We start from the raw sequence: 13,921 nt of genomic DNA, 5'->3' as shown, positions 1-13,921 counted from the left end.
GGCTTTTGTGCCGATTTTGGACAATAAAACCTTCAGACACCATGACTTCTTTTTGGCATAGAAGGATTAGCAAAATCCATCTAGATGGGCGAGACAATGACACCTTTGTTGGTGGCATCATCCAGATGAAACTCTTCATCTGCATTCGTTGGCTAGATAGGTCGAAAGGGAAAAATATGGTCAAGGTCAATGACGATAATTTAGCATTGAAAGGGGAAGTTACCAGAGGTCAAAGATGGTGACTAGAAAGATGAAGAAAAAAACTCTAAATTTAAGGGGCAAAATATTACTTTTCAAAACTACAAAATTTTAGGTATGAATAAAGTTGTCAGTTTTTAAAACTTAAAAAAGAAAATACAATGAATTATAAATTTTTTTAATATTAATATTAAAATGATAATTTTATCTTTAACTTTAATAAAAAATTTTCATAAAAATTTAGTCATGAATAGAATTTCAGATTTTTTAAAGTTAATAGATATGAGTTTGATATTTTACTATACCTTATATGCAGATAAGTCTTTTGGCCTTAAATAAATATTATAAACTAAAAACAAAACTCGTATTTAAATATAAATAGTGGTCCACTATCATATCTTCTGAAGAGATTAAATATTTAATAATTTTGTAATAACAATAAATTATTTTGAATAGATTAAATATTTAATAATTTAAAAATATTATGGTCATGTATGTATAGGACTTATTTATATTGTAATTAGAACTGATAAAGCATTTTAATTAGAAATTAATTTGTAATTTTTCAATTTACAAGAAAATATTGATAAAATATTTGATTTCACATGGACAAGAGTCATTTACGATCAGTGAAGAGAAAGTAAGTATTACATTCCTAGTTCAATAGCTACAAAATAGCGGTAAGACAAGATTGTCGGTAAGATTATTATCCACGTTTCACCGACCGAATTAGTCATGGCATCAACTATCTTAGAGGTGTTAATAGACCAGTGCAGCTCATATGGAGCCCATCTCAATCTAGCTTATTGGGCTTATGTGCTGAGCTGACCTGGCAAAAACATAGAACCGAGGCATGACCGATGCAACCCCTAGGGCCACACTCTCATGAACTTTTAGAGGATATTTAGCTTCAATAATGTTTTATTATAAAAATATATATATCTTAAAAATAAATTATTTAAAAATTATTAAATACAAATAATTATTATATTTATAAAATTTAATAAAAATAAATAGATATAAATAATTATTATGTTTAATTAAAAATAATAAAAAAATATTAATAAATTATTTTACTTAAATGTATTTAGATATAATTATTTTTAAATATTTTTATATTATTCATTATATTAACTAAAAATAAATTTATTTTTATCCAAAAAAATTAATAAATAATAATATAATTAAAATAAAATTAAAATTATTATAATAATATTTTAATATCTACAATAAAAAAAATAATCAGAATACTATTTACATTTTTTATCAAATTATCATTGATAATAAAATATTATCGTAATTTTTTATTATTGAAAAACTAAATAAAATAATATAAATAATAAAAAATAAATTATCAAAATAATTTTTAAAATTTTAGAATCAAATAACCTTCTCATATATTGACTCATATGTTTCTACTATTGATCAATTAAATTATAATTTTAAATAGTTTTTAATGGGCCAGGTCGGGCCTCCGCAGAAGCCTTATCTCATGGTTAGAGTCACGTCTCACTAGGCCGACAAGTCTTTTTTTCACATCAAACCGACACAGACTGTCAAAATTCTAGGAGTTAGGTGGGGCCGTGGGCTGACCCGGCCTTTGAACACCTCTGAACTATCCACTACAAAATGAAACATCTGATGGCGAGCATTTCTATAGTTAGTATTATTATAATCATATTTAGGCTATAGAACACAAAGATTAGAGGATTAAGAAGACGTTTGAAGACTTTCAATATTACACATAAAATTATCAGGTTCTTCATTTGACTCTGACTTAAAACGTTCGTTAAAGTTTGAAAAACTTATAATAAAATCATTAATTATATGATTGCAATTCTGATAGTCCATCTGAAGCCAGTAGAATACATCAAACTTACATTAAAGTCTAAAGTCAAGATCACAATACATCAGCTATTTGAAACCTAAAATACAACTTGGACAACATAAACAGTTCGCTGTGATTTATGAAATCCATGAAAAAACTCCAAAAAAGAAAAAATCAATATCATTTTTTCAGCTAGACAGCCCTTGAATAATGTAATACAGAGAGATCCATCAACCCAGAATATTATAGGGCCAAAAGAAAGTGCCACAAAAAGGTAGATCTGAAATTAAACTTACCTAATCAGCCTTTGGTTCTCATAATTGTGATGCTGCCTTTTCCTCCTTCTGTACGAATTTTAGTTTTACCGACCACAGGCTTCCCAGAAAATGCTGAAGTGGGGTAGGCAGCAGGATCTTCAATATTATGCTTTGATTTGGATGGAGTAAGGATCCGCTGGTTTATGTCCTTCAAAGTAACATCTCCTTGGACACCACACGGTTTAATGAAGGCAAATGGATAGGCAACTGAAGAAGCTAATTTAGTTGGAGTCATGATGGATTTTCTACCTAAATCAAGCAGAACAAAAACAATTAAGAGCGAACCATCAGCACAACAAAGATAGGATGCCCTATTGGAACGAACAACAAAGAGAATTTGTCAAAAAAAAAAAAAAACCTCTGAAAACAATATTCCTTGGAGTTCTAGGTGCATGCTGTTGAACCACATTAGCATCATATGCAGGTTGTGGATTGTTGAAATCTACAAACGAAACACTTTTGTAAGCTTAAAACACAGGGAAAAGGAAGTAACAGAAAAACTTAGTAGACGGGGTGTTGGAGGAAGTGGGTCAAGAAAAAGCAATAAACCATGAATGAAAAATTGTCTCATTCACCTGAAATATCAATTTGTGCATCAGATGCTCCGGAGAAGTTCCTGAGACTCAAATGACAAAGTTATCAGATTATAGCGGAATGGGTATTAATGTAATATGTAATAATCCAAAGAAACATACATATCATTAAGGCTACAATTCATCTCAGAATCATTAAGGCATTGGGCAAGCCATCCTTCAAATGACTGATCAATGCCCTCGAAATTGGAGTCAGGGACATCTGCTGACACGTGATAATTATTATTTAGGAAAAAAAAAGTCAAGATTTCTATTCATATTGGTATATAAACAGATCTTGCAGTATACAAACCTGAAAAACCAGAAATCCAAGTTGGTGCTTCAGGTAAAACCTCATCAACTGGGTTCTCCCTCTCCTAAAAACATAAAAAAGAACATAAATTTGGGCTAAATTGATGGCACAAGTCATTTCCTATTTGACTATAAGGGAAGACAACCATGCATTAATAAAGCAGAACATGATATTGATACAAGAAGTTTTGGAGAAGAGACACTCTCTGGCAGCGGTTCAAAGATACGTAACTATATTCTGCTATGCCAAGTTTTCCTAAATTGTAATTTTTTAATTTTACAACCATTCCTCAGCACAAATCACCTAAAACTTCTACCATAAATGCTTTCCAGTGCCTTCCTTATGATGGTAATTTTTCGTAAGTGCTAAAGGTATGTATTATGCTAAATGTTCTGCTATGGCAAGTTTTCTTAAATTGTAGAAAAAAAAAACAAAAAATTAAAATTTATAGTTGTTTAATTTTACAACCATTGCTAAGCACAGATCACTTAAAACTTCTATCATAAATGCTTTCCACTGCCTTCCTTATGATGGTAATATTTCATAACTGCTAAAGGTATATATTATGCTTAATGTTCTGCACATTTATAACAAGAATCATTTAGCATGCTAATAAATTGGAAAAAAAGTGTCTTTAAAATTAGTAATGTATAGAAGTTTTCAATCATTAAATACGTGTCTAGGAGTATCAAGAGGGCACTGGTATTTGATATGTGTACGATAGGGATACAGCTGGTAATTATAAATATCCATCCTTCATTGTCTAACAAACAAGTTAAAGTAAACACAGTTCCAGGTATATAATGTTCACCACAAATGCAATCACTTTTTATCTCCTTTGTTACTAATTCCACTTGGCTTTGAAAATAAATAAAATGATATTTGAAAGGGACAAATGTATAATAAAAAGTAATGTGTCCAGCACATTAAAAAAAGGAACTAAAGCAAACAATGAAACTAGTCAACAGCCTATGTTTGTTTCATGTTAAAACAGTAAACCCGATTAAAATATTAACATAACAAATCTACGTCAAAAGAGCTATGCATGGCCGCACATAACATGTAGCAATGAAAAACGTTCTACAGGATAGCAATCTAAAACTTGCTTTTAACAAGGTTCTAAGATTTCACCAAATTTCTTTTCCCTTTATACCAAGTTCTGTTTTTTAAAATTCAATCAATGTCAGATGTGCAGAATGAAGAAAAGACAAATGAAATTGATGCCAACATAAATATTGTAGAAGAAAGACTTGTCAAGCTCTACTGACATTTGGATTTAGAAATGCAGATGGCATCTCATTCCTGAATGTGGATGAATCTGCTACTTCAGTATCAAACTGGAGCATCCTTCGCCTCTTTACTTGTGAAGAAGTCTCCTTTCGTTCCATTGGTTCCTTGCTTATGCTACCTGAAAACCACTTCTAGATTGTGAAAACATTGTCTAACAACTTGGTCTTTCGACAAAGTGAAAAATATTGAAGTCAAAAGAGTGCAGAGAACAAACCCCTACCACTATGAGTAGCATGATAAGGCAAATCCCCACATGCCTTAACAGGAGTAGTTTCATCGTCAAGCATGTACGAAATATCTTCCTCATTCAAAGTCACTTCATTCCATTGGCAATCTGACATATCTGCTCAAAAGAATAACACCCACTCAAGAACATTACAAGTGTCTTATCCTTCCTCATATCTTTGCCTGAAGCAGCAGTTTTATTAAAATATTAGGCTTACAAGTCAACTGAGAATAGAGATTGTGTACTCACCAAAATTCGAAGCTTTTGGGAGACAATATTCCTCTCTTTGCCAATTCCAAGGCTCAACACTGTACAGATTTAAAACAGCAACAATTGAATCTCAAATAATAGCCGATGAGAAATACATTCACAAGGAAATGCAGAAGCCTATGAAAAAAACTAGAAACTGTGCTACGTTCTATTAGCATTTGTTGAAATCTCAATTGGCTCAATAGAAACGACAAAATATCTAGTTAATAAATAACAAATGACCAACTATTACACTCAAAGCTTGCATAAAGATACTCGTTTTTACACCACCATGGTCAGTAATTTCAATATCACAAAAACAATTAAGAAGCAATCTATCCGGATACTGTGCTACCTCAAAACTTTTATTTGAAACTGCTTTAATGGCTAAATCAATTTCTAAATTAATCGACCACATTACATAAAATATCATAGCAGAATCCATGATAGCTACCGCTGTGATGAGATTCATCCAAATCAGTGATCACGGACCCATATTTAAGCAATAAAATTTTACTTCGTATAATAATCCACACGTTAACACTCTCGATTATAATTCAAATTCTATTTTCTCACATTAAATGACAGCATAATCAAAATCATTAACTCGAAGCACCAAATCAAACAACTTGAAACCAAACTATGCAAATCTGAAAACACAGACAACAGCGCAGACAGGAAACAACTAACATTAACAAAGATCAAACGAATCTACAAATTCATAAAATATAACATACGTCTCTTTTGATCCACCAGCAGGACCTCTAGTTGATGACATTCTCTTAGATTTCTAGGGTTTTGTTCAGTCTCATCTCTTCCAGTCACCACTAATAAGCATTCACTGACAGAACAAAGCCCAACGGCACTATGACAAGTGACGACCAAAGAAAAAAAAAAGTGTTATTTATTTGCCAGAATTATCTAATGCTGCGAGTGATGTGTATTACTTTCACGTCACTCGCGCCACAGGTGAGTTTGTTTCCCAACGTGCGTGTTGACTGCCGCGTGTTTTGGGTGAGTTGGCGCGTGGAGCAAACTAACTTTGGAAACAAAATTGTTTGTTTCAGCCAGGCTATATAAGGAAAAAGAGTGTGGGGTCATTATTGACGGTTGATACTAATTTGCGGGCAGAAATCTAACGGTTGAAGATCTTGTATACGTTTTTACAATTTTTGAGGCGTAGATCCTTGTTCAATACAGAAACGTAGATTCATTTCATTTTAAGCCATGGATGTATTTTTTTTTTAGCTTGAACTCTAACAGATTGAGTCAACTTTGTTAGAAAAGACTTACCATTTAAATAAATATATAAAATATAGAGAAAACATGTACTACCTGATTTAATATGGTTTAAAAAATCATTTTAAAGATAAATTGAAAATTCCGTACAAAATTTTAAATAAATTAAATTATTTTAAATTTCAAACTGAAAAAATGCAATTGGATTGGATTATAATTTTGATATATTAAAAATTATTTAATTTCAAATATTTTTATATTTAATAAATAATAATAATATTATAATTATTTAAGATATAAAATAAATATGAAAAAATATATATAATAAATATATAAAGAAAATGATAAAATATATATTAAGAAACTAATAATATACTTAATTGTTTATTGATATTAAGAAAATGATAAAATATATATTAAGAATTCCAAGCCAGTCAAACAAAGAAAAGAGAGGTCTAAAGTCTCTGCAACTGCAGAGCCAACTTGATCGCAAAAACAAACACTTCTGAAAAGTTTCTTGTCACATTTTAAATGTTTTTTTTTTTTTTTCAAACGGCTTCCTCAAGTGCAAGGCATGAACACGTTTCCGGGCATTTCCACTTTGAGGCTGTTTTACTTTTATCCTCTCATTTATAGCTGGTATTTGACCTCGGCCGCTGATTTACAGAGAAGAATCACAGGTAAAAAAATTTTTTATTGAGAACATTTAGTAGGTTTATGGAAAGGTGATTCGGTTCTATCAAAGAGTTCGGTGGTTGAACCTGTTCCAATTGACAAGCTACATCATAAACGCCCGTGCATGCAGTTGAACATAAAAGAGAAAAAATTGAAAACTGTAATAACCCAAAACTATAATACAAGTTATCATCTATTATATATTGTATTATTCTCTTGTCCAAACGATATTTTTTCGAGAATCATCACCTTGTTTGACCTATTATGTTCAACAACAAACTACAACACCAACGACAACGTATTTTATGTTCATCATTACCTTATATATGACGATAGCAAAAAGACCTTTCATTTAATAATGTATTTATGTAATATTTATAAGAGGATTTTTCTGATCTTATATGTGATAATAAAGGAAAAATATCTACTCCCCCACTGAGGATAATTCTATTATAGTAAATATTTAATTTTAGTTCATATACAAAAGAAACAAATCATTATAATTATATTCCTGTTTGAATACAACTTCTTTTCTAAGTGTTACAAATATAAAATATCTAAACAAGGAGAATGGAGAGTAAGAATTGAGGGGAATGGAACTCAACTTGAGAAATTACAATAAAACCTTATTGTTTATATATTTTTCAATTATACTCAATAGTCAAAATTTTGGATTGTATCTGCAAATTTCAAAAGTTGACAGAGTCAAATAAAATTTGTCATATTAAATATAAAACTCTCAAAGATGTAAATGTAAATTTTAGAAGAATAAGTATAGAATTTTAGTAACATAAACGCAAAATTTCAAACTTTTTATAGATTTATTTATATTATATAATTTATCTAAATTTACGAGTTTACCAAATTAAGTAGTAACATACTCAAATTTGACTCAAGTAATTACTTGAATTACTCAAGCTCGAACTAAGATTAATAATAATTAAGTTAAACCCAATTCTAAACTAGTTGAGTCGTTACTAATGAAAGATCGATTTGACTCAATTTAGACTTAGTTTAGCATTCATGAAAAACCTAAAAAAGGAAATTATTTTAAGTACATAAAAAAGATATTTTATGGCTTCAATGTAAGACTAAATTGAATATAGTATTTAGGAAGATTTTTAACACATTCTATATTTACTCACTCGTTACACTTTCGTTAATGAAAACTATTATATGAAAGGACAAGATGATCATTTTGCACCATCATCTCCACACATATGTTTTCTCTCAGCTATGGCTGAACCCATGTGCCATTGTTGACCATTTTTGCTATATTTTTTACATCTGTCAGCACCATACCACTAGCTCACAACATTTCCAACCATTTTTTTCAATATAAAACACTATGGCTAGAAATATTCCTAAAGGGGAAGTGAAAATGAGTTACTAAATTTTTTTTTTTGTAGAATTTAAAGCTTAACTTATCTAAGTCAATACAAAAAGTATATAAAATATCTAAATAATAAACACAAGGAAATAAATATAAAGATAAAATGCTCATTCAATTTACAGTGGTTCAGAACTTCTTTTCAAATCTCACATGTCCATTTTGTCAAATAAACCACCTTAAAATTCCATTAACTCACATCCAACTAATACATTTAATTTTCTCGAGGTTTTGCCCTTATGATAGTTGAATTAAGAATTCTCCCTTACAAAGTCTAAGTACAATAATATATTGTGATAAAAGTATCTCCAAGTAAGTTGATTTCACAGAAGAATACAAGTTCTTTCTCAAACTAAGTGTAGGTTCAAGAGAGATGAAGGTATAACACCTACAAATACACCTAAAAAAAAAATTATCATTTTATATCTATTTTTTAGCGAAATTTTGAGTTGATGATACACACCTATTCATCTAATCTCACATCGATCGAATAGATAATATATCATGTCAAAAGTTTAAAAACCATGCATGCCTAGGAATAGGATTGACATCATTGATTACTATCACTAGCTTAGACAGACACCCGTTAGATTTGCTTTACCAAAATTAAATGGAACCCGTTTGTCCATCGGATAAGATTTAACTTTTATATTTTTAAGATGATATCGTATATACAAAATGTGCATTATTAACGATAATTAGTGATATAAATTCCTCCATAAGACAGCACTGAAACATAGTTACCCAAATACTAAGTAGGAAAGATTTCTCAAGTGACATTAACAGCAAATGCAAACATTCACAAGCTTTAACAATAAACCATTACCCATGCTAATTAAACAACTAAAACAGAAAATTTTATTCTAAAAAATGAAATTCCAAAACAAGTTGAGTTTCCATGTGGTTTTTTTTTTTTATTGGCAAGTACGTTTACTGATAAGCAACTTTGAGTTTCCATGCAGTTGAACATACATGATAAATGAGACACGAACCACTACCCTACCTACCTACCTACCTCTACGAATGGATATGAGAAGTAATTTGCACTTACAAACTACTTGAGGTACAGCACTACAGTTAGTTCCTCGGCTTGTAGGATGGTTGGTTGCATGTAGAAAAGAGTTATATTGTATCTGGGACACCAGCGGTAACCAGCAATACTGCTTTGATATGCTGGGGGGGAAGCAGATCCTGGCCTTCCCTCAATTGCTGATAAAGAAAGAAGAAATCAGTCTTTTGATAAATTATTAGCCTGAGATGCTAAGCATTCAAAAACATAAATGATTAATCCTAAGGCCACAAACATAAGAAAGATCAGTGGGCTAATAGATGTAGATGTGATGATGATTGTTGAATTTGTAGCATACAGTGTCCAGATGACTTTACTAGGCTCAACAAAAAGATCTGAAATAAAATGACTGCAGTTTCTAGAAAATATAAAATGTAAGGTCTAGAAATCAATTTGACATAACAAGACTGAAACATTTTCACCGTGTTTGCCACAATCAGTTTAATCATTGATAAACAATTAAATGTACTGATGATTGATGTAAAGCAAGGGACATAAATCCTTGGACGATCTGTGGTATAAATAATCACTAGCTAAAAATTAATGTTGAGAAAGTGATAGTACAAAAAACATAAGGTGAGAAGGTTTAAACATTATACTAGATGTAGCACGCCAAAATCTGGGAGACTGACCAACTCCTCTACAATAAGATCAGCACAAAGTTATTATCTGCATCATACTATCCACAGTCAAATGCGACTGCACCAGTGCAAGTGCATGCAAAGAGATACCACTTTATACAATAATATACTAACAACAGCCTAGCTGTGAACATCCAAGCAAACAATTATAGAATAATCAAATTCTATTTATTCTATATAGATCGTTTCTTTGTAGTCACAAGGGTTCAAACATAACAGACAAGCATTCTCCCACAATTTTCAAGCTCTCCAACATATTTTAGGAACAATTATTTCAGCAAAATTATGAAGTTAAAGAGATGTCAGTTCTCAGATTTATGTTAAGTTCCAGTTATGCTTCATTATTAAAAAAATCTCTGTTTTGAAAGAGAGATGATAGAGAAGTGCACCTCAGCTCGGAAGACATCCACTGCAAACACATTGAAACAGCTGATGACAGCCTGCTGAATGTCCAAACCAATGTTCTCTAGAGCCCTCATGGTGGAGATCATCAGACCTGGTCTGCAAGCACAAAACATGTGGATGTTGACAACACTTCCTTCCCTTGCCCTAACCTCCACCTGAAAAATTTAGAAGAACAAAATGTATGATTTACTAGTGTCCTAGTGCTGTGACATAACTGCATATTTTCTCCAAAAAGATACAATTTATAATCAATATGAATTCCACATTATAAGAACTGAAGTATGCATGTTGGGTAACATGATAATCCATCCATATCCATATTTAAGGTTGATACACTTTTGAATGGGAACTACCTTTTTTGGGAGTCCATGTAAAGTTTATGTGAAATTACTTGCTTCCTAGACTGGGAATACTTACATTATGCATGCTGGGCACCACAGAGAAATTAAAGAACCCATTATGAAATCAAGACATTCCAAATCAACATTAACTCTCGTGTTAATGTCCTAATTAAGAAGTAATAAGGATACCAAAAAGAACAGCACCATTTACAAAAGATATTGCCTTGAACATATAAGAACCAAACAGTTTAAAGAAAGAGCAATACTATGTGTACCCACTTTGGATACACAAATGTATACACACTCATATGTGTTATCATATGATTGGTTATTGTTTTATTCTTAATTCAAAATCATCCAATCACATGATGACACATATAAATGTGTATACATTTGTGTACCCAAAGTGGGTACACATAGTTTTATTGTTAAAGAAAACAAAATAAAAGTCATTCAGCTAATGTTTTGAAAAAAATATACCCTTGTAGGTTTGCCTTTAGGATTCAGGCATAGCTCCTCCTTATTGCGGCAGGGAAGGGTAGGTGGAGTTGGGGTCATAAGCTGAATGCTTGTAGAAGGCGTCATCAAAGAAAGAGTTGGGGTTGATTCCAATTCATTATGGAGATCGTTGATCCTCTGAAGAAGCTCTTTTAAGTAATCAATAGCATCCCCAAGTATTGAAGCCTTATCCATCTGCCGATAACAAGCACAATCACATAATCTAGCAAAAATAAAAATTAATAATTCATTTTAAAAACATTTTAAACAAATCCTATTACCTTGCTGATCTTAGGTACAACAGATCTGAGCATGTAAAGCCTATCATTAAGCTTCTTCAATCTCCTCCGCTCAGCCAGATTCTTTTTCTCTTTACTATCCCCAACACCCACACTACCATTTCCATTACAATTTTTCACACTCTCCTCGAGCTCAGCATTACACTCATCAGACTCATAATTCAAACCTGAAATGTCAACACGAGCCTCTTCATTTTTCTTACTCTCCCTCTCCATCAAATTCTCTCCCAATATTTCTAAATTTTCCAAGTTTCCAGTTCTCTCTAATTTCTTTTTCTGTTCTTCTTTGTTGAGTGGCTTCTCGTTTACAGGTTGCATCACTCTGCCTCAATGCAGCTAGCTTCTCAAACAGTGTCGGCTGTGAACACACTTTAGAGCTAACAGTTGTTGCTGTTGATATATAAACCATCAAAACCTTCAAAAAAGGAAAAAGATTAAACTCAGATTCAGGAATAGTACAAATCTGAGACGTTAAGCCCATCAAACTGGAGCCATATATATATATAGGTGAGAACATTTAATATGTTTATGCAGAACATTTAATATCTTTCTGAGAGTCATCGCCTTGTCTGACCAATTATGTTCAACAACAAGCTAAGGCATAAGCAACCAGACATATATCATGTTCATCACTATTGTTTATCTCGTAGGAACAAGAAGGCGTCTACTTAGAAGTATATTCACTTAGTTTCTGCAAGAGGATTTTTCTAAAATAATCCATGACCAATAAGAAAAAAAAAAAAAAACCCTATCTCCTCCCCTAATCGGGATAATTTTGTTATTGTAAATATTCTATTTTAGTTCAAATACAATAGAAATGAATCCTCATATCATATTTAAATTAGTAACTTCTAAAAATTCTTATTTGAATATAACTTCTTTTCTCAAGTTTTATAAATATAAAAGACCAACACGAACGGAATGCAGAGGAAGAACTAAGTGAGGAGAATGGAACTCGGCAAATTACAATAAAACATTATAATATATATATTAATTATACTCATATTCAAAGTTTTGGGTTGTATGCGAAAATTTCAAAAGTTGACGAGGTCAGAGAAAATTTATCATGTAAGATATAAAAGTTTAGGAGGGGTAAATGTAAGTTTTAAAAGGATAATAAAAACATTCACAAGGAAACGCGGAAGTGTATGAGAAAAAAAAAAAAAAACTAGAAACTGTGCCACATGCTATTAGCATTTGTTGAAATCTCAACTGGTTCAATAGAAACAGCAAAATATCTAGCCATTTAATAACAAAATTACCGACTATTAAACTCAAAGCTTGCATCAAGATACTCCTTTTTACACCACCATGGTCAGTAATTTCAATATCACAAATACAATTAAGAAGCAATCTATCCGGACACTGTGCTACCTCAAAACTTTTAGTTGAAACTTATTTAATGACTAAATCAATTCTTAAATTAATCGACCACATAACATAAAATATCATAGCAGAATCCACGACAGCTACCGCCGTGATGAGATTCATCCGAATCAGTGATCACAGACCCATATTTAAGCAATAAATTTTTTACTTCGCATAATCCACACATTAAAACTCTCGATTATAATTTAAATTCTATTTTCTCACATCAAATGACAGAAGAATCAAACGCATTAACTCGAAGCACCAAATCAAACAACTTAACACCAAACTATGCAAATCTGAAAACACAGACAACAGCGCAGACAGGAAACAACTAACATTAACAAAGATCAAACGAATCTACACATTCATAAAAATATAACATACATCGCTTTCGATCCACCAGTAGGGCCTCTAGTTGATGACATTCTTACAGATTTGTAGGGTTTTGTTCACTCTCACTACTAATAAGCACTCGCTGACTGCGCCCAGTGTTGTGTATTGCTTTCACGTCACTCGCGCCACGGGTGAGTTTGTTTACCAACGTGTGCATTGACAGCTGCATGCTATGGGTGAGTTGGCGCGTGGAGTAAACTGACTTTGGAAACAAAATTGTTTGTTTCATCCAGGATATATAAGGAAAAAGAGTGTCGGGCCATTATTGACCGTTGATACTAATTTGCAGGCAGAAATCTAACGGTTGAAGATTTTTAGGTTAGATCATTGTTCAATACAAAAACGTAGATTCATTTCCTTTTAAACCGTGATGATTTTTCTTGAACCCTAAGAAAGTGAGTCAACTCTGTTAGAAAAGACTTATCCAATTAAATATATAAATACTAGCACGTGGTTTAAATTTTTTTTTAATTACACTAAAAATAGTTTGATAAATTTTTAAATCAAATTAAATTAGAAAAAAAAAACATCATTAATTAAATTACAATTTATACCTAATAATAATAATCCATTTTTAAATATTTCGTAAATGTTAAAAAAAAACACT

At 31.4% G+C, this 13,921-nt stretch overlaps 2 protein-coding genes across 4 annotated transcripts; both read right to left on the bottom strand.

Annotated features, from left to right (window-relative positions):
• Positions 1–2,050: 2,050 nt before the first annotated feature.
• LOC123195606 (protein XRI1-like) lies at positions 2,051–5,896 on the bottom strand. 2 transcript variants are annotated; one of them, XM_044609413.1, is made up of 9 exons: positions 5,731–5,896; positions 4,994–5,052; positions 4,739–4,861; positions 4,497–4,636; positions 3,229–3,292; positions 3,039–3,141; positions 2,919–2,959; positions 2,702–2,785; positions 2,051–2,592 (listed from the first exon to the last, which is right to left on the bottom strand). In XM_044609413.1, exons 1-9 carry the CDS (start codon positions 5,769–5,771, stop codon positions 2,327–2,329), a joined length of 921 nt encoding a protein of 306 aa, XP_044465348.1. In that variant the 5' UTR covers positions 5,772–5,896; the 3' UTR covers positions 2,051–2,326. The 2 variants fall into 2 exon arrangements, with proteins under 2 accessions (XP_044465348.1, XP_044465349.1); XM_044609414.1 differs by having other exon boundaries at positions 3,039–3,138; positions 5,731–5,894.
• Positions 5,897–9,132: 3,236 nt separating this feature from the next.
• LOC123196365 (transcription factor ICE1-like) lies at positions 9,133–13,514 on the bottom strand. 2 transcript variants are annotated; one of them, XM_044610366.1, is made up of 5 exons: positions 13,306–13,514; positions 11,533–11,965; positions 11,234–11,446; positions 10,397–10,567; positions 9,133–9,506 (listed from the first exon to the last, which is right to left on the bottom strand). In XM_044610366.1, exons 2-5 carry the CDS (start codon positions 11,866–11,868, stop codon positions 9,420–9,422), a joined length of 807 nt encoding a protein of 268 aa, XP_044466301.1. In that variant the 5' UTR covers positions 11,869–11,965; positions 13,306–13,514; the 3' UTR covers positions 9,133–9,419. The 2 variants fall into 2 exon arrangements, with proteins under 2 accessions (XP_044466301.1, XP_044466302.1); XM_044610367.1 differs by lacking the exon at positions 13,306–13,514 and adding an exon at positions 13,144–13,259.
• Positions 13,515–13,921: the final 407 nt, after the last annotated feature.

The sequence above is a fragment of the Mangifera indica genome, chromosome 14 (assembly GCF_011075055.1).
Source record: "Mangifera indica cultivar Alphonso chromosome 14, CATAS_Mindica_2.1, whole genome shotgun sequence".
NCBI classification, from domain to species: domain Eukaryota; kingdom Viridiplantae; phylum Streptophyta; class Magnoliopsida; order Sapindales; family Anacardiaceae; genus Mangifera; species Mangifera indica.
The sequence above is the reverse complement of the archived record's forward strand: the minus strand, read 5'-3'. Positions and strand labels throughout refer to the sequence as shown.